At 40.7% G+C, this 25,725-nt stretch overlaps 2 protein-coding genes across 3 annotated transcripts in view; both read left to right on the top strand.

The window, feature by feature from the left end:
- Nucleotides 1–25,725, top strand: part of Sick (sickie) — a 283,816-nt gene that overhangs the window by 252,932 nt on the left and 5,159 nt on the right. For both annotated transcript variants that reach the window (XM_078180306.1, XM_078180307.1), the window contains 2 exons: nt 22,150–22,233; nt 24,823–25,464. In XM_078180306.1, coding sequence (XP_078036432.1) covers nt 22,150–22,233; nt 24,823–25,464 — 726 coding nt within the window. The remainder of the gene's footprint in view (nt 1–22,149; nt 22,234–24,822; nt 25,465–25,725) is intronic.
- Nucleotides 23,479–24,267, top strand: LOC144469959 (uncharacterized). Its single transcript, XM_078180713.1, has 2 exons — nt 23,479–23,566; nt 23,657–24,267. Exons 1-2 carry the CDS (start codon nt 23,479–23,481, stop codon nt 24,265–24,267), a joined length of 699 nt encoding a protein of 232 aa, XP_078036839.1.

The following is a 25,725-nucleotide window of genomic DNA, read 5'->3' as shown; positions in this document are numbered from 1 at the left end:
GACGGTTTTCGCCACGCGGCAGATAATTACGCGATATCGCAAAGAGGATATACGGCGGAAAAACGCGCCCAAAACACGCTGGAATGTCTCTGCGCGCAAAGTCTTTTTAAACGCAAGCCTAACTCGAGCAAAATCGAAACGAGAAAGCAGGTGCACGAGCGATTCGTTAACAACGGCAGTTTTAATTCCAGTGCAGCTGTTACAGATGCTACGGTAAATGCGCGAGCTCGTTCGATATCACCGTTTCAACTATCGGGAATTTGAAAATTAACATTTGCAATTGCGCACAGATGTATTTCAGTTACAGTTTCCGACTCGATCCGAGATTACATCGATATTTTACTTTTTTGCTGTTTCGATCCAGTAGAAAATTAATTAATATTATAATTAATGAATATTATAATCATTAACATTATTTAAATGATGAATAATCAAGTCGGCTTTTATCAAAATTCATTTAACCCAAGAACGACCCCGTGGAGTTACCGGCGACCCCGTAACATTTTTAAGAGAGTCTGCAAACGTGTAAATAAATACGTCGTACGTTATAGTTTCTATTTAAAAATAAAAAATAACATATTGATTATCCGCAACCCCTCTAGGATTAATAATACTGTGCGTTAGATGAAAATGAATAAGGAGTTTAAAGTTTGCTTAAAAACCAGTCAGAATGCCATTTAATGATTTCAATTTTCCTATCTGATATTATATTCTGTGAGTAAACTAGGAACAGTTGTAGTATTAGATGAACGCGTATCTCTATGAACGAAAGTTATTTCACAATTCGGAACAGCTGTAACTGCGCTCTCGTTACAAACGCAAAGTTCACAAGACAGCTGGCCGTCTCGGTGGCCACAAAAACGTGCCCAAGAAATGAAGAACGCCGTACTGGGAAGAAAAGAACGAAAGTATTCGTTTACGTTGCAATGTTAATGCGCGCGCTCCGCTTGCCTACAAATAAAATCCTCGCAATTTGCTAAATTGTTACTGCCGTTTTATCGCCGAATCTCGGTTTCAAAAATTCCCACACTATCGAACCAATAATTTGCCATCAATTATTGAAATATTATATTAGGTCTAAAAGACAATTCTATCTGCTTTTAAAAAGAAACTAAACAATAAATTTTCTATGCTTCTAATATTTATTGTATTATTATAATAATTTAATATAATCATAACTTATGCCCTGTTGCCAGCGTGATGGCGATTTATGAATATAACTTTTGAGAAATGTATGTTGCAAATGAAATAACATTGGCGGACATAATTTTCCGATTGACCTGATGTAATAAGATGCCTTTCGCGACGAATCAAATAAATAAATAAATAAAATAGATAAAATAAATATTGATTAATGCTGACGTTGCTAAAATATGTATAAGTATTTAAATGAATGACCGGGTCGGTGGAGCGTTGACTGTAACGTTTATTAGTTATCGGTAAATCGTAGAACAATATTTCAATAAAAACGAACATTTTAAACTCTGTGGAATTTCTAATAACCTACTTCTGTCCATGGCAACAGGTGTTTTTAATTACTCGCATCAGCTCTCTGAGCATGCCGTATCAGATACAGTTCTCTCATAATGTTAGATAAACGATTAGCTGGTGACTTACGACCTCCTATTGGTCGATCTGGGTCACTAACCATCGTCGTGTTCATACTGTCTGTATCTCGAGCGTGTAGTTCACGAACCCTTCTCTCGGTGTCGTTATAAATACGCGTTAGCAATAATCAATTACCATATCGTGGCCGGAACGAACTTGAAAAATTTCATTCGCCGATAAGAAACCGGTAGTGCGACGAAAATAAAGTAGATGACGGGGTAGAGCTATTTAAACTATACTGTTAAAAATACGTTAATGGCTGAGTTTATAAATTGTAACACACAGATTAATGCTTAATACGTTTTAAATCGTGGAGGGTCCATATTCTATCGAATAAACCATGTTTTATTAGATGAATTATTTGATCTATTCAAATAATACTGTATTCGAATAAATTATTCGCATAATTCTCGAATAGAAATGATCAAATTATTCAAACATGAATGCAAATGATTTTTGACTATTTTTATAATATATTTATGCGAGGCAAGTATAAGCAGTTGAAAAAGAAAATTAATTAATTATATTAGGAGACACTATATTCTATCATTTTTATTCGAATCGATTATTTTCTACATGAATTTCTGTACGAATAAGTAAAATCTAATTTAGATGAAATCGTATCTGAATAACAATTTATTCGTCAGCGTCGAACAAAATTCTATTCGCCTTTTTCACCTCTCATTCGCCACTCGATTGAAATGTTGCTCGGCGTCTCTCGGGCAAACGAAAAATTCTGAATATTGGAATTTGATTCCCAATGAATTAATTCCCCACAGGCAGATTGCAAAACCATGTCTAAGCGTCGCATTGGGGGCCAGGTTTCCGCTGCACCCACGCGAGATCAGTCTTATCCATTTCCGAGCCGCGAGGAACGACAATGAAGGAATATAAATCTGTCCGTTTCGCGAAACAAGTTACGATAAGTCCTTCGATTACCGTTTTGTTTAAACAATCGCGCTTGTTGCGGAGGGAGGGCAGCGGTCGTTGAATCATCCTGTTCGCGTCGATTAATCTCGCAGCCAATTGATCACGCAATTCCCCCGGTCGTCTTCGTATCGGGGCACGCACGAACCAGAAGCGATCCGCTCCTTTCGTTACGACATCAGCTCGCACACGAGACCCAATTTTGTTATCAATGATACTGTTACAATAACCGCTTCTCTAAACACGACCTGCTATTCGTAATCTCGCTCGAACCGTATGTACGTTCGCGGCTGACATGTGCTACGCTCGATGATTACCACGTTGCTGCTGTTGCTCTACAGCTTCGCAATGCCGTTTGTTATATAAAACGTCGCACGCGACATGTTTTCGTTTGTTCATTGATCGACGAATAAAGAGATCGCGCCCCGCTTTCAATTCAATCGACGCGGCTCGTCGATTGAGATGCGAGTTCATCTATCGCGAACTAGCATAACACTGTTTTAGTTTCGAGCGTTGTCTTCCAAATAACCCAGAAAAATTGGGAAAAGAATTAATAAACTTTCGCAGTGGCTTTCGTGTTAACGTAACCACGAGTCTTGGCGTAATCAAAATAACACGTAGTACTTGTAGTGTACTGATTCTCCTTCCGGAGAATTTCATTACATGTATTAAAAATAGTAACTTATATCTGTCTTATTATATACGCAGCCATTCTCGAGCCGGTAGTTGGAAACAGGAATTTAATTAGAGTTATCTGCAAAGTTCCCTATCAGAAAGTTTCGAGCCGTTAAAAAATCTCGAGTACCGTTACAGCGTATACTGTGCGCATGAATGATGTACTCTTCGACGAATCTAGATCATAGACGCTCGAGCTCGGTTTGTGTCTGACGAGTTTACGAACAGTCTTACGCAACGATAGTTTCATTTTGTGGGATAATTGCACCGAATCGAGACGCGATCACCCGATATCCACAGTTAGGTTTGCAAAGAAGGTTTATCTGATCGTCAAATCGAAAAATTATGAAGCGTTGGTTGTGCCTAATACGAAATGAATAAATAATAAACTCCTTAATATAAATAGACGAACCAACGCGAAATAGATAGATAAAAGTGTAGCATAAGTAAAATAAGTATACAAGCGTATAACAAATAAAGAGACACGATTCCCACGAAAAGTATCACGAGAGTAACGCCGGTGACCGGGATTCAACGAAAGAAACCAAACAGCCGACTCCGGCGACCAGTGAAACTAACAGTGAGCAAACTCCACAGAGCTACCCCGGTGGCTTCAGATTAAAGAGAGATGCGTTCAAGGACACGTCACGAGACCATAGTGAACGAAGCGAGCGTTGGTTAACGACGGCCCGCTGAGGGGCGAGAATGCGAGAAGCTCCCGTCGGCAGGAATCTGAGCGATCTGCGATGGATCTGAACGTGTGCTCGCGTCGAATCCACGACGGGTACGCGACCATAAGGTCGCGTAGTCGCAACAGACCGCGAGCGGTCTACAGGTCGGACTCCGAGGAGCTACTGAAGGAGGCCGGGGGCCCTTACGCCCTTCCTCGGCTGTCGAATTTCCCGATAGCGTCGAGCGAGCTGCCCCAGGTACCACGGTGGTCCGACTTTAGCAACAACTGCCTGCTGATCGAGAACTACGGCACGCTGCGGGGCGCGAAGAAGACGGGACCCCCGGACCAGCGAAAGCCGATCACGCTCAACACATTCAGCAAGGTGGAGCAAGGTCGAGTCGGCGTGCAGAACGGATGCCTCCTCGAAGCCGGTGACCCGCCGACGAACGAAGGGGAGACGTTCGAAAGAAGAGAAGAGTTTCGCCAGCAAAACGGCGTCACCGTCAACGACCGTCTCTGCGACGCAGCGGCCGTCGTCGAGTGCCAGCAGCATGACCAGGCTGCTTTGCGCTCCTTCAGGGCGAAGGCCAAGGACATCGACTCCACCTCCAAGCTGGTCGAGTCCTTCGCGGCGGCGACTGGCGACGCGAGCGCCCATAAACTGGAGAACGAGAGCTTCCTGAAGAACTCCGAGCACGGTAAAAGACCGGAGGGTGTCAAAGAGAGGCAGCCGATCTACGCGGTGCCGAATATCCTGGCCAAGTCGAGGCGCGATCGACGCATAGTGATCGTCGACGGGAACTACGTACCGAGCGGCGACCTCTATCGCACCACGGCCAAGTACATCGAGGACATCAACAGGAACATCGCGGAGATCGACAAGAACTACGAGGAGCTAAAGTCGTCCTCGAACTCGAAGAACTCTGCCTACGGTGTGATCAACAAGATCGCGAAGGGCGAGCTTCTGGATCGGTCCTGTAACTTCTCCAGCTACGTCAGGAAGAGGGACATGGCGCCGATGCCGCCGATATCTTCCGACTTCTGCGACAGCCTCGTCGAAAGGACCGAGAAGCAGCTGGACATCGACGACAAGATGGACGCCGCGAGGAGCTTGGTCGGCTCGCGGAACAAGTTCGGGAAGATGCCGCCGAAGCCGTTGCCCAGGTCCTCCTCGATCGAGAGCACGTCCAGGCACTCGACGGGATCGACGACGACCTCGTCGACAAAGTCGACCGAGTCTTTGTACGCGATCAGCGAGTCGTTGTCCAGCGAGGTGCAGCGGACGGACGACTCGAAGACGAGTCTCCTGAGCAACCTTTCGAAGCACTCGCTGAACCTGAAGCAGGATCTGATCAGCGACGACTTTGAGTTCAAGGACGAGATGTCCTCGACCGACGACGACAGGCCGTCCACGGTCCGGTCGGTGGATCGTCTACCGGTCACCAGTACGATTCGGAAGAACCGTATCCGAGTGGACCCAACGAACAAGTCGTATCTAAGAAAGGACAAGATCCCGCCGTGCCACGAGCCGCGCGAGAACGGCTTCAGCAGCTCGCAGCTGGAGGCCAGATTCCCGGAGAACTATCCCAAGAGAAGGTACGACACTCTGCCCTCCAGAAGGTCCAGAGTCTCCTCGAGACCTCTTCACAAGTCCAGCGAAGACGTCCTCGACGGCGAACGACCTGCTCGAGCGCGCTCCTCGTCCATGAACCGATCCTGCGCCAGCGACATCGACATCAGCGCCGGAAACGACGACTGCCGTCGCGGCGACTCGAAAACGGTCCACGGCAAGGTCCTTCCCTTCCACTTGATGGACGCGACGGACATCATTGTCCACGGTCGGCTGGACAGAAGCAGCCGAGGCTTCCAGAGGCAGGAGCATTTCGCCAGGTCCTCCTGCTACGGCCGGACCAGGCACAACTCCCTCGAGTCCGAGCCGGAGGACAAAGCCGGCGACGACAACTGCCGATACAACGACTTCGCCACTCTGCCCAGGAGGGGGAATCTTGCCAAAGATCAGACTGCTAATGATCCTGTTAGAAGGCTCTCCGGCAACGTGCCCGTCCTCGAGCCTCTCTACGAGCACGCGGTCAGCGATCCAGTTAAACCCAGGTGCGCCGGCAACGTCATACCCTGGTGGGAACTGGCGACCAGGAAGTACAGGCACCGGAGTTGCCCGTCATTGCAGGTAAACGCGACGGTTCTTTCTCAATCTACTAAATACTTGGCAATTTTATGTGTCTGTCGTATTTTGCGTGTTGCGCAAAAAATGTTGTATTCCCGTCTACGCGGATATCGTCCAGGCGATTCGTTCGCCGAGAAAGTGCCGATATCTTTGGGCTCTGATGTTCCCTCAGATTGGCTGGCCGAGTCCTCTGGTCTTGTTTTTCTTTAGAGATTGCTGCTTTTATATTTCTTGACAGCAGTGGGCCTCATGATTTTTCGAAACCGAAGCGATCGTTCGATGCATCGGCGAAACGTAATGATCTCGAGAAAGTGTTCATTGCGCCGAGCATGATTAATATCGAACAATATTTAATAAATCACAGTCGCTTTCGTGAAAGCTGCGTTCTTGATTTAATGTTTAATTATTTCGTTAAAGAGAGCGTTTACACGGCTGATTCATCGTTTACGAATCCAGCGTGTTGAGGTAATGAGGCGTGGGTTGATTTAAAGTCGTTGGTTTTCCTCGGTAGTCGTTTAGCAGTCGTTCCTTTTTTTGTTTTTTAATTAGGTTCACTGCGTGTTACTTTTATTATTTACGAGCAACCCTCTTTTCGTGTTTTTACGGTTTTAACAACAGAAAGCATGGTATCGCCACTGGAGAAAATAATTTGTACATGCTTTATAAATATAAAAATATGCAAAGAGCCTGAAATATTTTCATAGTTTTTCTAAATTTTTATTCGATAAATTAAAGTAATTTCGAAGCGTTTCATTGTTCCTCCGTACACGTTCGTTTCCTTGAGACAAAAAGACACGTGCGCGTAGTCGATTAATGGACGAACTAGTTTTTTTTTTTGCAAACAGTGACGACATAGCGGTGTCTGTAATAAGAATGAAGGTCTTCGTTAAAAATGCACAGAGAATTACGTCAGGACATGGTACAAGGCTCTAGTTGAAGAGATACGCGCGTTGGTGGAACGTTTTCTTGGAATTTCTTGAGAAGCCTCTTTCATTCGGCGCATCGATGGAGCACCGACTAAAGTAGTCGGGCTTTTATTGCTCGAATTATACATAGCTAGAAGCACATTGGCGCAATGATTCTGGTCCCTTGTAACGGGACAGCTTAAGCCTCGAACGGCGGGAATCATTGGAACAGTACGAACATGCGTTTCAACGATCTCTTTAAACGCCTCTCTTTCCTGCAAAAACTCTACAGCTAATCGGATCATCGAAACACGAAGCGATTCGCAACATCGGCATGTATTTTTAATCGCGAAATGCTCGCACAGGATTCGCACATTTTCTGTTATTTAAAACCCCGCTCGAATAATAAAAGTCGCTCAAACCCTACGTAAATTCGCTTGCGTCGAAATATTTCTTTCGTTTGGTAAACGATTTATTTATTCGAAGCCAGAATCTCAAGACGTTGAAGTCCGTGAGATAGTATGACATTATTTACTTAAATAAATAATTACTAAATGATTTGAAAGTGTTTGAACATTTTTGTGTTTGGGAGAGTCCACGGATTATTAACAAATTAAGGCGCCGTTTACGATATCTAATTGTCAAGGGAAAAATCATTATCCCGTTATCTCCGTGTTTTCCAGGCTAGAAAATATATTTTAATTGTTAATATTCAATTGACGCGATTATCCGATTCTGGTTCATCGATTCGCGCCTGTCCGCGTCGGTTCCGGTGCACGTCTTCAGCGCCACTAATTACAGGAGCATATTCAACGACTTATTATTAGGCTCGCGAGTGTTAAAACTAACGTTGCGTGATTATACAATCCCATCCGAACGGAGCATCTGTAATCTCTGCAGAAGCGACGCGATCGCCGCTAATTACTCGAAATGTGATGTTAATCTGCGCGCGGATTCGCGAAAGCGTCCGGATTCGCGATACCACTCGCAACATCGGCACAAAGAGAACCATATAAATCAGACATCGTAAACGCTCGCCCGTGATACTGTAAAAAGCAGTTGCCGATATCCTAAACAGCTCTTCTTGCGCGGTCGATCTCATTCAACCGGTAGACTTCGTATAATTATGTCGTTACGAATCCTGGATGAAGCAGTTTACCATCATCTAAACCGTTCTTTTCCATCTATCTCCAAAGTGCTGTTCATTTTTAGATGATTTGTAGCTCGTATCGTAAAATAGTTGGTTTCCTTTAGAAAGTAGTTTGATTTGTTAATTACGACGCCGACTGTAATTACGTTCCTTATTTTCTCTACGATCTTGCCAGCCGATTATCGCTCGCGTGTGCCAACAATGGTCGGAGAACAATATCCTACAATATCTACAAAAGTTAACGTATTCACGAACAGCAAAATTTTATCGTTGCAGCAAGGATAAAAATGATAAAATTCTTTCGAAATATTGCAATTGTGTAAAATATAAAAATCCATAATTTGTATACTTGCTGTATCTGTTTTAATAGGAATTAATGTGTTAACAAACATGTTACACAAATACGTATACTTCCAAATTTTATTTTATTTCTCAATTTTTAATTTTTAACCTTTAATTTAATATTAATATTTTATAAAGAAGGGCGTAAACGCAAAGGTGCCATCTTAACGCGCGAGGACTGTACATAATCATAATTATTCATTAAATCTAAAGATAAGGGGTGCACGATTTATTTCCAATAAATTTTTAAGTTCCAAATGATTGAAAAACGAAAAAAATAAAGTTGTTTATATATAATAATAACCTTAAGATGTCATTATTACCGTTCTGCCATTCCTTGGAAAGAGCAATAATTTATTGAATTGCTATTCTAAATGAATTCACTATCCAATCGTCATCTTCCGCTTAAATGGAAAATCACGCGTCGTCTACGAACGACGAGAAAAAAAAAAGGAAACTATCTGATGAATAAATTCGAACGCGGCCACTCTCGGTCGTCAGGGCGATTTACGTGATTTATTTCACCTTATGTCAGTGCTTAAACTGGTGCGGGTAGGTGGAGGCACTTGAACAATAAATTCGATAATAAGACGTCACGGGTGGAGCCGTCAAACGAAATTAAACCGAGCGCATACCATTGAACCATTAGAAAGACGATATGTAATAAAGCGTAGGTTGACAATGCCACTCGTGGTCCCGATTGAATAATTATGTGCTCGTACTCTCCGAGCCTCTTTAGTATCCTCTTTAAACGCCAGTATCCTACGGCGTGCCTTTTCCTAGCTCGAAAACCTGTTTCTCGACAATTCAAATTTCAATCTCGAGCATCCCTCGCGTGTCGATCCGATCCAAAAACAAATCTCCTCTTTTACTTATGCTTTTTGTGAGACGAATATAGAAATTTGTGCAACACCGCTAACATTTGTACATGGTAGCACGGTTTAGGGTTACTGGAACCCATTTGTCCTTCGATTAATTATCAATAGTCCTTACATTGGGTTGGGGAATAAGTTCGTAGCGTTTTTATATTTTCTTTTATTTTACAACGATTTCTTGCTGTTTGACAAAGTGTATAATATTAATTCGACAGAGCTGTTTCTGCTTTACAAAACTGTGTTAATAGTTATAACAATAAATTAATCCATTATTTACTATTTATTATTTATTATTTTTTTTTATTACGTGAAAGTAATAAATAAATAAAGGAATAATGTAATTTCTGTCCTTGCAAACGTTAAGGAATGTTTTTTTCGCCAAACCCTTGGAGTCTGCAAACGGACAGCTCGAATGGTTATTACGGTCGCCGACCGTGTGTCGCTACAGCCTCGAAAATAATAACAAATTAAATGATTTAAAAAGACGATTAGCACAGTTTTGTAGAGTAGAATCAGCTCTGTCGAATTAATATTATACACTTTGTCAAACAGCAACAAATCGTTGCAAAATAAAAGAAAATATAAAAATGCTACGAACTTATTCCCCAACTCAATATAATCCGTGTTGTTAATGTTCGTTGGAAATGCGTGAAATAAAAGTTTAAACTCAGCTTAATTGGTAAATACTATTTTATTTTAGTTTGACTTATTATTACAATTCGGATCCTTTTGCGTGTATTATTATTGTTACTAAGCAAAATTCTCAAAATCAAAGAGAAACTCAATGCCTCAAATCTCAAGAATTACTTTAAACCTTTAATTCAGAAATCAATAAAATTATAAAAATAGGATTTTCATTTGAAGTTTACTTACATTAATTTACTTAAACTGAATTTATTTATTGTAATATTTTCAACATTTAAAAACAGATAATAATAATGGTAAATTCAGTTTAAGTAAACTTAGAATGAAAATCCTATTTTTATAATTTATTGACTCCTGAATTAAAGGGTTAAAATAATTAAATATATATATATATATATATATTTGTGACTTAAAAAAAGGACAACGGCGAGTACTAACTCGAGTCCGTAGACTGTAATTATTATTCTCTGCTTTATCTAAAGCTTTACAGAAAAAAATGAACACATCTGTGAGGACCCCATTGAGAAATATGTCGAACAAATTCATTTGAAAAATGTCCTCGTGATCCGAAGCATGCTGAGTCATAGTTTAGTGAAAAAGGTCCACGGTTCGAGTGTAAATAACCTCCTGGGCGGAGCGTAGGTAGTAAATCAACGCGAGTTCGTGTAAAACGTCGTCGCGTCGTCTCGGCCGGTAGCTGACCGTTCTCAAATTTTCACTGTCGAAGAAAATTCCATCTGCGGCAGGTAGCTGCCCTAAAAAAACATCGAGTCCTATTTCAACCGAACGATAATCGAATGTGCAGCGGCGATACGATCGCGTTTGCATATGTTTCCATGTTCTCCCGAAATCTGTACTAATATTTTCGTTTCCCGGTGCACTGCTCGACCAGATTCAGTTTTTCACGCAACGAGAAATACCGCCAGTACAATATTAATCAGTATCCTGATTAAAACGAAAACGAGTTAACTTCTCAATAAAATTAACACTTTACCGACCGATAGCTTATTAATCGGATTTTTATAACTGTTGCTTACCCATCGATTACCATAGCGATTCTCCATCTCTGATAGGGAACCAAACAAAAACTATTGCAACGAATCGAACAAAATTTTTAACAAACAAACCTTACTATATCAGCCGTCAAAATTTATAATGATTATGCGGCTTCAGTGTAAAGTTGGCTGTAAAATGTACAATTAGGTTCTTCGTTGGGGAAAAACGATATGAACAATATGAATAGTAATATGTTATTTGATACGTTGCTCAATCGCGTTGGTCGATTTGTCAAATATTTACAGAAATATAAATCTCGACTTTCTTTTTACTCAATAAAAAATATGTAAAACAAGCAGAATGTACCATTCGTTAAGGATGATGACGACAGTCCATTATGACAGACCTTTAAAAATCAATCAATCAATACGAATCACAACATAGAATTATATCGATAGAAAATCGTAAACGTTTGGCGAGAAACAAAAGTGAAATCGGTTGGAGCATCGAATAAAAATGGTTGTTCGAGTAATTAAGTCAACCGACACGGCGTTGATTGCTAGGAAGAGATCGCGAAATAAAATCAGCGTTATCGTTACATCTTAAACAAGCTAAACGCGTTCGCCGCGGAATTTATTGCGCGGTAACAGACCGTTTCTTGTACAAGTTAAATAAGCTTACTCCCGCGGCAAAAGTTAACAGCAATTAATTGCAGCTGGGCGTCGGTTGTATAAATAAATCTTTTAGTAGGTAGTCAAGCCACCGCGCCGAGAGGGGTCTCGAGCAAGGGGCTCCTGTTAAAACAACCTATTCAATTATCCGCGTACACTCGAAACCTCTTTACTTCCACTTGTAACTCTACCGCCGAGTGCGTTTTCTCGGGCACTTCAACTTCTTCTTCTTCTTCTTCGGGAAACGACCTTTCGTCCACTTTTTCAATTTGCTATTCCTTTCGTCCCGATCTTATTTACTTCGACGGGGATCACGGGAACAAGCTCGTCCGTCGTTCGACACGCGGCTATTACTTCGTTACGCCGCTCGGCGAAATAATAGTACAGGAAAAGGAAATAAACTGGCCTTTTATGCAGAGGAAAAGAAGAAGTACAAAGTATATTTAAGAAAAAGTGTATTATACAACGACGCGGCTCTATGCCTTGCAGAAGACGACTGACTGCAGCCGCCACTTGATCGGTACGATCAGGTTTAACACAAACGGTTGACGGTGCTGACCTACGCCTCATGGCATGATTTCGATTGTCCAATGCTGGCCTGAGTCGTTGCATTAGAACAAATATGAAATAACCGGCTGTAACCAACTTACGCTCCAACTATGTACCTCTGCTGATGATAATTACCAATTTGTAATAATTTGCGCGAGTTTCGACGTCTCTCCTTAACCCCTTGACTACGGCAGACTTTGATACGTACCGGCCTTACGGTGAATTTTTAACAGCCAAATGATTAATTATATTAGTTTTATATTAATTTAATATTTTATTTAATATTAATTTATATCTGACTGGACTGTGGATCCTTATGCGAAATTAAACTTATCCTATCGCAGTGAAAGAAAAATGATTTTACTTTCTCCCTCTAAAATTTTCATAAGCTGACGATAATCTATTAATTTTTTCGTAAATCCTATAAATTTAAAAAATTTTTTTTATGTTTTTCTTTTCAATTATTTTACGATCATCGAGATTTGTGAAATAATTACTAAATAAATGCGCTTCCTTCTAAAAAATTTACCATAGAAATTACATTAGAAATTACAATAGAAATTGTTGAAACTCCGAATAAATATATCATTGTTATAAAGTAATACACACGCAGATCTATTGTTAATTTCCCGGCGAAACAATTCCGATCGGATGCTGTCACGTGCTGTCGCGCATGCTTACACACAATATCCATACGAAAACGTCTAATTGACCCGTGAAACGATAAATCTTCGTTCTGCGGGGGAGTCGGGGACATTTACGACGAGGCCCTGCGGTGTCCAACGTGCCCTAAACGAATGGAACGGCTTATGGTACACCACAAATCCCAGCGACAGTTTTAAGCGTTTCCGACTTTCCCCCGTGTTCCACATGATGTGGAACCGTGCGACCTGCAGGAAGATGGGAAAACGTGGATCTCTGACCCTGAAGGGTGAACTGGTTTCTACTACCTGCAGGACGATGTTTTATTCATGCAACGTTTCTTTAGCTTGTATCAAAAGAGTCCCATCGAGGTCATGATCGCTGAAAAAAAGAGACTTTGGAAACGTCTCAGACATTAGACATTTATTTTCATTTTATTGTTAGATGTATTAGATATATTTAATTATCGATATACATACATTATTATAGATGTGTTCGTATATTAAATATACTTATTAGTAGATACTATTATATATATTATTAGACACACTAGACATTTTATATTATTGCAATTATAATCTATTTGTTCTAGGCAATAAATGTTACGGCGCTTGATAATTCGATTTTAAAGATAAATAGTTTTTTTCTATGTAACATTCGTGTTTGAAAAATCTATTTATTGTCAGCAATTTGATTCTTGCACTGCAAAAATGCAGCGCGATAATATTTGTATTAAAATTAAGTAAAGTTGTCAGCCATTTGGTTTATATATTTTTCGTTCCATATTTCGTTCATCGGTTCTGGTTGACGACTTAAAACTCGACGCAGGATTTTACTGGATCGCGTTCACAGATTATAGAGCCAAGCATTTTAACCCCTTGGTTACTGTGGCTGCCTATAGACGCTTAGAAATTTTGCGTTTGTAACACTGAGGGCTCCTATAGGCGTCCTGACAATTTATTTTATCGATAATTATTCCGATAGATCTTACCACAATTAGACAGAAGGCGCAAGTGTGTAGTGCAACGAAAGCGCAACAGAAGCTTCCATGTTTCGAATTATATCACACTCTACTATATTACTAGATACGTTGTGAAAAAAGGCTTGCATTAATATTAAATGTCCAATGTTTAGAATAGCGATTCGGTTCAGAATACAAAGATAGAAATGATATTGTTTGAATCTAGTAAAATTTAGTTTCTTGATCATTGAGATGTGTTTCCATAAAAATGCATCCCTGCCCAAAAATTAAACGTACACTCGGCGCACATCGTAACTCAATTCTTGCTGTGTGGTAGGACCGGTGCGTACCAAAGTCTGCCGTAGTCAAGGGATTTATATTGGAAATATTTATTGAAAAGATTTGAATGGTATTTAGCATTCTCGTCACACGACAAGCATTACGGAGTTATTAAATCCGACTCCACATCATTGACCAATTAATCCAGCGGTTTTCCCACACGGTGAAACACGCGTGCATCCGTGAGCGAGTGCATAGTACGTACAAAGGCCGGCTGGAAAGGTCACGCGTGCAGGGAAAAATTCATGGTGTCGGTGAATATGCATCGCACGCGTGTGATCGCATTAAACTCCGACACAGTTGAATAAGAAACTTGCTCGAAGACCGCGCGCGCGGCGTCTCTTGCTAGCGCGCCGTGTAAGTACGGTGAACAGAGGGAAGGCACGTTCGCGCTATGATGGGGTACCTTTAGGAGCCGATGAAACGCTTTGACGAAAACGTGTTATTACCCGGCTGTATGGAAATTACAGACACCTACGGTGGAAAATAGACGGAAAAGGTGTTTGGATTTCCACGGTGCGCGCATACTACGTGAATTGCATGCCACGGGGCTCGGCCTTTCCAAGTACGCTCGATTTTCCGACCATTTCTCAACTCGATGCTATTCGATGCTTACGGTTCACCATAACGTCGGTTCTATATCGACACATATAGCATCAAGACCAAATATTTTCGTATAATCGCATCTCATCCAATCATTCATTATTCGCTTCTGTGTATTTATAATCATAAAAATCTGAAATGTGAAAATCGCTTACAAAATGCTGTCATTTAATTAAAAACACTGTCGTTACAAATACTATTATTTACTCTGTAAAAATATAATTTCTAACAGAGACAAGATTCGTAAATAGATAATAACTTTCGTGTCGCATCAATTGCTGAATGCTGTACAATAACACAACTCGTGCCCATGCAGAAATCGGTAATTGATTTAATTTAGCAGCGCCGTAATTGTTCTATTATCTGAAAAGCTTTGTTCTCCGGATTGGTCGGGATTTTTATTTTATTCGTGGCACTTGGAAGACTCTTTTTCCCACCATTTCGTCTATTAAACGGCATTTGGGACAGTTTGCCGCATTCCATACAGTCGCCTCTTCGCGTTCCCACAAATGCCGGACATACTCACGTGACTTTACTTGTACACATGCCCGCGTCGAAGATTAACAATACGAATATTCATATGGAAAACGGGAATTCTAAGTGCACGGTGCTCGTACGAGAAAAAATCAAACCTCTCGTTATCGAGGTCCATTTCACATTCGACCTACTTGTCGATCCATGTACAAACGTATTTCGCTAATACATGTACATTGACTTGCACTAAGGAAAGGTATTCCGCGTTGTTATTGTGTATTTTTCTTTTGGAGTTTAATGGACGGATCGTTAAAGAAAGCATTACATAAATAATTTGGAAGGAAAAGAATACGGCGACGCGAAGTCGACGGGGCTGCGGCGTAACGCAACATCGTGAATGCGATGAACTCGCATTTTCTAATAATGGAACTTTGATCTTCACGCGACACAAATATGAAATATGTTATTGTTTCTTTTTGCTAAAACTTTCGCCTCTGCCGCTAATAGTTTGTTTCTTGTAATCATTTAGCTGACGAGTATATTCGTCTAAACACGCGTTTCTTCGTGACGAGCATAATCCTGAAAAACATCTAACCAATTGCGAACGGCATATAACCTCACTTTCTTCATTTTAAATTGTATATTTTGTAAAAGCGTAGTGTTTAAACATAATATGAAGAAAGTACATAGTACATAGTATAGTATACTTATAATTGATACTAATATGTACAATTGACGAAATTACTTTTACAAGAAAAATACTTTTACGTTTTAGGTTAAAATACCCATCAATTTCGCACATCTTGGAATAATTCTAAAACACCTTGTCAAGAGAAACTGCACCCAATATGATCGATAATAAAACTGAAAAATAGATCGACGCAGCTAACGTTTATTTGGACTGCTATCAGAAAGATGGGTCGTGAAAATTTAACCGTACACCCTTCGCTTGTGTGACACCTAAAATTTTCCCTCTTTCTTTCTTTATCTCTTTAAACTCTTACTCACCTTCTATGACGTAGGCACTTGGTCACTTCACTTAGAAAATAGTAAATAAGACCTTAACCGAGCACCGAAACTTTCCCGGTTCATTTCAGTTAGTTATAAGTCGATTAGTTATATGTTTACGGCCATCTCGATAAAAAATAGTCAAATAATATAATAGAATAAAACAGAAAATAGACAACCCTCAGTTCTATCCCTATGTGCCGACGAGTTGTGCCATACTTTGTGCAATTTTATAATAAACGAATTTTTTGGACCACGGTTCAGCAGTTCTGATTTTATTTTATTTTACTTTATTATTTCACTTGCTTGGTCGATCAGTATTCTCATCGGTAGAAAGAAGCGTCTCGTTCGCGAGAATTTACATGCCGGTTCCCGGCTGTGAATTTAACCGAGCTCCGCTATTGAATGTAAAAGAATTGACAACGTGCACGAAGAAGACCGCAGAGTCTCGCGAGATGGAAATTCGCTGAACGAGCAATTGTCATCCGTTAGCTTTCACGCCGATAAATATCGGAAATAGCGTCGCGCCTCGAAACTTGTGAGCGGCTCGGACGAGTGAAGCGTTTAATTGTAGCCTGGACCGTCTGAGAAGCGATCTTGCAGACACGCTAGAAGCTAAACGCGTTAGCGTGGCCGGAGAAAGTCGCGACGGAATCGCGAGAAGCTTGTAAGAGGATTATAATGCCCGGAGGTTAATAGAACATATAGGCAAGCGTTTAATACACGGCCATTCGATAAATTCTGAAACTATCTTGCTTCTTGCATCGGAACTAAATTGAACGAGCTGCGCGCGGCTTTCTAAGTGGCGAAAAAATGCCGTGCCTCCGTTCTGTGGATGATATCTGAATTAAGAAAGTTCTCATAGTGATCTCTAATTAATCGTCGCCGTAATTATTCTACTTCTTGCAGAGTAGAAATGGTTTGCACTCTTTTGGCATCGTTCGCTCGATACGCGAATGTTACGATGATTATTTTCACCCTTTTGCAATGCACCCTTTTGCAATCACCTCGAATGGAAACTCTGAGACATCACTAGAATTATTTTACTACGTGCCAATTTTTTTAACAGTAAAGTTCAAATATAAAAAATTATCGAGTAGTGAAACTGTTGTTACGAGCCGCAAGAATCAATTTCGTACGCATAAAAGTGCACTTTATTGCATAGAATGGAAATACTATGAGCCAGGAAAATTATTTCATATTTACAGTTAAAATCGCTTCGTGTGCAATAGGTTAATAAATGTCTTATGTTATCCGCGATTTCAGTCACTCGCGAACGGTATAAACGTCTTATATCATCGATAAAAGTATATGGTACTGTAAAAATCTACAATTATTTGCAATATTATTATTTTTAACCTATATAAAGAGGTTATTCTGCAAATCCAGATACACGCAGTCTTTATGCATACACTCTGCTTCAAATGTATTGGGACACCTTCTTATTCAATATAAATAATAGTCTTCCATTCTCAGTATAGGTAGTGTCTGCAAGTTTTATGACATCATATTGTCGAAAGTACATATCAAATTACAAGCGTTCGTCACTTGTGCAATTATTTTACCGATTTATTGCACTCTGTTCATGCTGCGTTCATTTCATACCCTTCGTTACTTTTATCATTTTTATTATACCATTAAACGTGTGTAATCTTGTATTATTATATAATTTCCTACCTGTTTCTCAAATCTCCGTGATTTTGTAAGTGTTAAATTTCTGCAAGTGTCAAAATAATTTTTCAAAGTATCCCAAAACGTCCTGAACGTTAAATAAATCCCGGTGGAGCTCTTCATTTCTGTTGGAGTTTCAACGATGACAAGCGATTGAAAACAGACTCGCCGAATTGTTTTATGACTCTTTATGAGGGTAAGCCGTTGGCGACGGAGGCCCCGAACGACACGGGTATTTTCAGTTGAAAAAACAGAGACCGGACCGTCAGGTTGCCACCTCGGATTTTCACTAACATCATATTTTCTGTATCTCTGTAATCCTTTCGTACATCATCGTCATTTATTTTACTGGACACGCGAATGTTCTGGAGTGTAATAATTAATAAAGTACATTTAAGTTTTACTTTAATTTAAAGCAATTTCAATGCAGATTAATCTATTGGAAACGATAGGCGGATCCACGCCGAACGAACGACTCGAGAACGTCTCTTGGGTGCGCTGGTAGACGAAAGACCAGATTAAATAACGATAATCATGGGAACATCCCGATGGTGTTGTCTCTTTATTCGCGAGACAGCTCGTCGTGCAGCTTCTCTGTTCGGCAGAACTCTACGGTTGTTCGAATTACCAGGCTTATCGCGGATCCTTGGCAAAAGCGAAGCTCAGCAGGCTGTGCCCTCTGAGCTTCCGCTTGCGTTTCTATGAAAAGGGGAAGAGGAAAAAGGCTGGAGAGAGAGAGAGAGAGAGAGAGAGAAGGAGTGGAAAAATGGTCGCGGGGATCGTACTTTCCTTTCCGTACGAGTGGCTCTCCGGTAATACGAGACCAGATAACACACGATGTGAACGTAGCATAATCTTCCAAGCGTTACGACCCGAGCAAACTGGGCTAACAGTTCCCAGGCCGCAAAGAAGCGATTCTCCGTCACGAAACAGTATACCCCAGTACACGAGTGCATACGGGAGCATGTATCGGCACATGTGTATGCCTCCTCGGCCGAAGGAACGTTCGACTCCTTCGCCGAGCTCGTTCCTCGAATCTGTCGAACGTGTCTCCTCCAAGAGGAGAATTTTTACCTACCACGTCTTCTTCCAAGCAAATGCCGGGATAAGGAACTAGACGAAAGGGCATAGCGGATTAAGATGGTCAAAACTGCCCTTAGCGATTTTTCAATGAGTCATAGACCGTTCGATAGCTGACCAATAAAAACTCATCTGTGCAAAATTTTAACCCTGTAACTTGTCCGTGAGGGTAGTTACAGGGTAAAAATTTTGCACAGATGAGTTTTTATTGGTCAGCTATCGAACGGTCTATGACTCATTGAAAAATCGCTAAGGGCAGTTTTGACCATCTTAATCCGCTATGCCCTTTATGTAAAACTCCGAAATTCGAAGCTTCGAGTCTCGTATTTCTTCCTCGAGTTTATTTATTTTCAAAGAAACGTCGGAGCGTGAATCATTTCAATCGGCGCTAAATAAAAGTGCAGTACATTCTGCTTTTGTTTGATATATTTATTTAAAATCTTGGCGATGGAACAAACAAATTAATATTGATTTAGTAATAATTGAAGAATATAGAGTTACAACGAAACGAAGAAAAATTCGCAAGATATACAGAGTTGTATTACATGTATAATTCTCTTAGGTATCCCTAATTCTACATCCGTTAAGACGTACTTTATTTGAAACAATATCTAACTAAATCGACGAGAGCAAAATTAGCGATTTAAATGTTTCGTAAATATTAGCAAAACAGGAACCGCGGATGCAAAACTCAGACGTATTGAATTGTATAACCATGTTTTATAGTTTCCGCGATAGCGTATAATTTCTATCAAATTAGCCGGTAGAAATAACTTGTAACGATCCGTAAAACCGTAAACATATCTTTTCCACGGGTCATTGATCGCAGCTTACTTTCCGTATTAAATATTCCGTATTCCCGATGGCCCCGTAGGTGCATTCATTTTTCCTCGGCGATTTGTTTCATTGCCTATCGTCCAGCAATAATTTCAGCTGTATTTCCCGCAGAAGAAGCAGATGGCTTTTAGTTAGATGCGGACCCATGCCCTCGCGAGAATACAAGGCAGATTTATGACAAGCGACACTCTTCCGCGTGTGCAACAGTTACGCGTATCCATACTGTCATTCCCCAATATGCTATATAAATCGCGTAGAAAACGTTTCTTTAAATAAACAATAATACACATTATAAATGAAAGGCTTTTATAGGAAAATCACGTGGCAATTAAAATATATTTATTACTCATGGAGATGAAAATTCGAAAGACGATTCGCCCCTGCGTGGGCACGATCAAGTGTTTCAAATTAAACCTTTAATTACAGTTAATATAATAAACATTATAATTATTATTACTATGTTACTATTAATAACAATTATACGTATGTATAAAATATAACCTTTCAAAAGGAAAAGTGGTCGACCGAAGCGCAATAAATGTTCTCGAAGAGTTTAGCAGCTTTCCGAAAGGTCCTCGACGCCAAGAAGACGTGGAGACGGATGAAATGCATTAATAGTTCACCCGGCAGGCGCGACAACGTCACGCGTTCCAAATCGATCGAGATGCAAACCCGCCCACGATATTTATCGGTCGTAGATGCGTCGGGGCGCGTGGGCATCGCGTAGCGATTCGACGCGAGCTCTCGTAAATTACTTGCAACGAAATCAACGATCGGCTCTGAGACACTTATTAAACGGACAAATCGGAATGGACGCGAGAACGGCGAATTAAAGTGTCGGCAACGTTATTACAGCAATATCTGTGGAACCAGAAACTAATGGCACGGGATGAAAGTTTGCATTGCTTCGCTCCTTGCGATTTGCAACTAAATTTCTCTATTTGCAGTTGCGCGAACATTCGCGCTTCATTTAATCGGTTTAATTTCATTTCGAGGTCCATGATCAATGATTACAAAGTTCTCTGAACACATTTTTCAAATACTATAATAATCCAATGTGTAACGATATTGATCGCAAAAATTGCAATTAACGTTATCATTTATTATCAGGGCTAAGGAAAAATTGGAACAATTTCATGGGAAATAGTAAAAACTATTTCATTTAATGCTTAAACCTAGAACGACCCCGCAGGGTTGCCGCGACTCCACAACGTTTTTAAGTTGTAAATAAATACTGAAACATCAATGTTTTAGCCACAAGGCTTTCTTTGTCCTCTTATACTTATACTTTATATTTTGTATTTTGAAAATGTATTTTGTGATTCTGTGACTATGATTACCGTAACAAACGATGATTTTTTACGTATTAATCATCGTACGCGTTTGAAAACACTTCGGCGAGCACAGGAATTCGGCTCCGAGGTCTGAAACAATTTCATAGCGTGCTCTTGAAAGCGACGGCGGCGTGTACCGCTTCAAACAATGCGATTCGACGGTGACATTCCGACAGAAGCGCGGAATATCGCGTGTTCCGCAACCATAGTCATCGTCGCACGCGTGAAGGTTCATTTTGTGTCTGGCAACGCGAAAGCGAAAAGCTACAACAATGACGAAGGTCTGGGACAGGTCTACGAAAATTACCGTTCGCGTTTTACGGGCGGAATAATTTCCCTGGTAATACGCGCGGAAACGTAACCCGCCTACGCATCCTTTAACCCTTTGTTTTCCCCCAAGATTTTCTGAATTCTGAACTCGCCGATAAATAATTCCCAGCGTTGCTCGAAATTTACGCTCCACTTCCAGAAAATATTTCTAAAGTAAACCGCGAGACAATCACAACAATCAACGCAATCTGTACCGTATTTTATTGTTAATGGACATTTTTTTATTGTATTGTTGAGACCGATTGAACTGCAAACCTCATTCGGTTATGGGAAAAATTAGTAGATCGATCCTGAAACGGTAGAAACGTTTGGATGATTTAAAAACATTGTTGTATTATTTGCAACTCGTTAGAATTATCAACGGTGTATGTAGTTCTTGTATATTGCAATTAATATGCAGATAATTTTGATTTTTCATTGATAATATAATTCTTGAGTCACAAAATATTTTAAACATTACTTTGAGCACGTAGTACATTACATTATATTACATTTCAAGCCCAAGAAGTTAATAATTAACAACTAAGTAATTGCTTAACCATAATAGGCAATTATTATATTATATATACTAATATGTAATAGGTATAATTACTAAGCAATTATATTGTTTTTCATCGTTCCGAATTGAAGTTCCATATGTCTTGACTTCGATCTTGCTTTCTGTTGCAGGCTCACGTAGTATCCGCTTTTGAGCAGTCCTTGTCCAACATGACCCAGCGACTGCAACAACTCACTGCAACAGCTGAAAAGAAAGTGAGTGTTATTTTATCAATGAACTTGAAGCGTTTCTTCGCTGAAATTAAGGGAAGGATTCTGCAACTTTTAAAAAGTCCATCTTCCTTCGTAGACCTCGGCAAACATAGGAGAAGAAATATTGTTAAAAGTGAATGTTTTAATTTGTATAGAACTCATGAAATACCGGGTATTCCATCGGGAAATGAGCGGTTCCTAAGATCATTCGAAACTACTCTTTCCTTAATAAAATCGTTGACGATATTTTGGAGAAAATTTTCGCAAAGGAAAAAGTTGCTTCGAATAACCTTAGAAATTTCTGATTTTTTTATTGTGAGTGACATTTAGGACACCCTGTATACCTTAATTATGATATATGGATTATTAAACATAATATTTAAAAGAAGAGGTAATGCAAGTCACTGTAGCCTGCTAATCTTTCGAGGTTTTCATATAAATTAACTAAATGATTAAAATATTTCCACTCTGCCCTTATAATCTAATTAAGTTTTTTAATACGAAATTATTGTTGTGTCGCATCGTTCACCTCGATTGGCGACTTGGATTTACGACCGTTTAACGAAGAAAACAAGAAATTGTAAACCGATAAAACATGCGTCGCGCGAAATATTAAAATTACTTGATGGTTCGGTTCCTCAAAAATATCCTTTTATCATTACTAGCATCATAAACTGTAAATTGGTCTTCCTTGTTTAAAGATCGTCCATGGGGCCCTACGCCCAGGACGGAACAATTTTCAAACAGATAAATAAATTATTTGTGTTTGATATATGTGCACGTATCCTCGGCAAGAAGATTTATTATAAATTGAACAACTGATTGATAGGAAACAATAATAATTAAATTAATACTTTCAAAATGGCAAAAGCTTATCCGTTAATTTAATCGACATTAATGAATTGCAAATATAGTAGAAAACATTAATTGTCATATGCATCAGCCATATTAGTAAAGACATATATCTCCATCTAGTAGAGACAACTCAAAATTGGGAACGACTTGAACATAACTACGAGCAATTCAAACATACATTGTTCACCGTTCACCGGAAGCAATGGCAGATCGCAACTAAAGTACAATAAGACCTTTAAAAGCACAATGACAGGTGAAATATCCTTCAACGAGATGTTAAAAATAATAAAACGAAATCACTGCTCCGGTGTTTAAAGATGGCAAACGTCGCGCAAAGTGTCGCATAACCTCTACCTCGCGTCGCGTTACATCGAAGATGACGAATGTCCCAACATGCATAACAATAAACGAAACTTGGACAAGCTGGTAACTCAACTGTTGCCGCCAAAGTTGTCTGCAAACCGGAGGCTGGACCGACCAGGTGACTTGATATCTTCGCAACTAATTTCCATTTTGTTCGACGACAATGCGCAATTAGTGAACCGCACGATCATGATTCCGATTCCCCCAGAAGACGCCAAGGCGCTCGGTCTGCGCATACCACCGGATTCAGAAAATTCCTCGCTCGAGTCAGACTCGTCTTCCTCGAAAAATTCCGCAGCTACGTCCGGCTCGAAGATCGATGGAAAGCATACGAGCGACGCAAGCCGATCGAACAGGGTCCACGGGCGTCATCGACACGTAGAAGTCAAAGCGACGAGGAAGCTTCAAGACTTGAAGAGGGAAGAAGCTAACGAACGAGAGCAGGCAATGAAAAAGCTGAACAGTATTCATGCGAAATTGAAAAGAGGCTTCAGGAGTATGTCGTATAAAAAGACGAACCGGTTCGACGACTCCGAGGAGCCTAAAGCGGCCGAATGCTCCTACAATGTAGGCCCTGCTGCGGTATTAAAGGGCAGCAATCGACCACCGATTGCCGGTAAATTCAAGAAAAATTTGTCGAACGGCCAGGAGAACAAGGCGGACAGGGACAAGAGGGAATCAAAGTCCATGAGACAATTGTTCAGCATGGCCGACTCGTGGAGCACCGATTCTATAATCAGCCATTCGGATAGCTGCCCTTGCTGCCACAGTCGAGAAAATCACCGCCCTCGCGTCGCTGACGTCGTCCACGACACGTGACGATCATATTCCCGCTTCCTATCGCCGCCGAAACTTTGCATCTCGTTGAAGGACGATCATCGTGACAATTAGCTCGTAGCGTAATTATAACAAAAAGAAAAAAAAACAAAATAATAGGGAAACTCAGTAACAGAAATTGTTCGTTCGTTAGAAAATTAGTTTGAAGAATTGAGGACGAACGTGATTCGAAGAAAGCAGAGTACCGTGCGATCTCCATACCGAAGAAAACATTCAAGCACCGAACGCCATGTTATCAACAAATAAATTATGATATCGATTCAGACTATGTGTTGAAACTTCTGTTGTCGCGGAATTGCGCGTTCACGGTTCTATGAGAAAGCGAAATTTTCTCCGCCGATTTGTTTCAAAAGAAAAATAGGACGCTGTGCGTTTATAGAACAATTGAATTTTTATAGACAATTATTTGACTCTATATAAATATTTATAAACACACGATCACGTCCAATTTTCCAAACTTCTTAATACAAGTCCGGTTGTTATTTTCGAAGTTGAGACTATAAATTCCTGTCAGTAATAAATGCGTGTGATTTCCAGGATTCCGAGCTTCAGGAATTGAGGGAAACGATTGAGAGGCTTCGGAAACAAAGCGCGGAAGCTGGTCTGAACAATGGGCCGACCGCGAACAACGGTCGCCGTCATACCCTCGGCGATTCGGATTCCGGGACGACCAGCTGCACCGGCAACAGCAACCATCAAGGCGCTTCAATGGCGAGACAGTTGTCCGCAGACAGCGTCACGTCGCTGAACTCTCTGAGCAGCGCCTGCTCGGCTAGCAGCCATCACAAGAAGAAGGGCTGGTTGCGCAGCTCGTTTTCAAAGGCCTTCTCCAGGTCCCGGAAGAACAGACACGGTTCCGTTTCCGACGCGGAGGACTGCAAGGAGAGCGCCGGGGGAGATCTCAGCGCGCCGAACAGCCCGCGATTGCCCACCGCCGCGAAACACGAATCCTCTAGAAGCCAGGGCACTCGGAGCAACGGTCAGAAATCGCCAGAAGTCGAGAACCCGTTGACCGGTAGCAAGAGTAGCTCTGCTTTGTACAAGAAGGAAGACGAGGACGTGGTCGAACTCAAGAAACAGCTCCGGGAGAAGGATCTTGTGTTGACCGACATCAGGCTGGAAGCTTTGTCCTCGGCGCATCAGTTGGAGTCCTTGAAAGACACTGTCATCAAGATGAGGGTAAGGGAATTCTCAATTATTGTCCTTTTCTTAGGACACAAATTTAATAGTTTTTTCAAAAATAGTTAGAACTTCTAAACAAATAACAGTTAACAAAAACTATAGTAGAAATTATACTAGAAAAGTCCGTGCTTACTTGTGGAATACAAATTCAAATCGTAAAAGACCAGGACCACAGAAATCCAAAATTATTGGAGGAAAAGTGAGCTCTACAAATAATTTCATATAATGTTATCAGTAAAAATATCGAATAAAGACAAT

Source organism: Augochlora pura, chromosome 5 (genome assembly GCF_028453695.1).
Source record: "Augochlora pura isolate Apur16 chromosome 5, APUR_v2.2.1, whole genome shotgun sequence".
Classification (NCBI taxonomy): Eukaryota; Metazoa; Arthropoda; class Insecta; order Hymenoptera; family Halictidae; genus Augochlora; species Augochlora pura.
This window is presented reverse-complemented; position numbering and strand designations above follow the sequence as displayed.

Excerpts from the sequence above, each read along its gene's own strand:
- LOC144469959 (XM_078180713.1), top strand. The coding sequence starts at position 23,479 with ATGCATAACAATAAACGAAACTTGGACAAGCTGGTAACTCAACTGTTG. Across the intron at positions 23,567-23,656 it reads CCGGAGGCTGGACCGACCAG|AAGACGCCAAGGCGCTCGGT; the intron begins GTGACTTGATAT and ends CGATTCCCCCAG.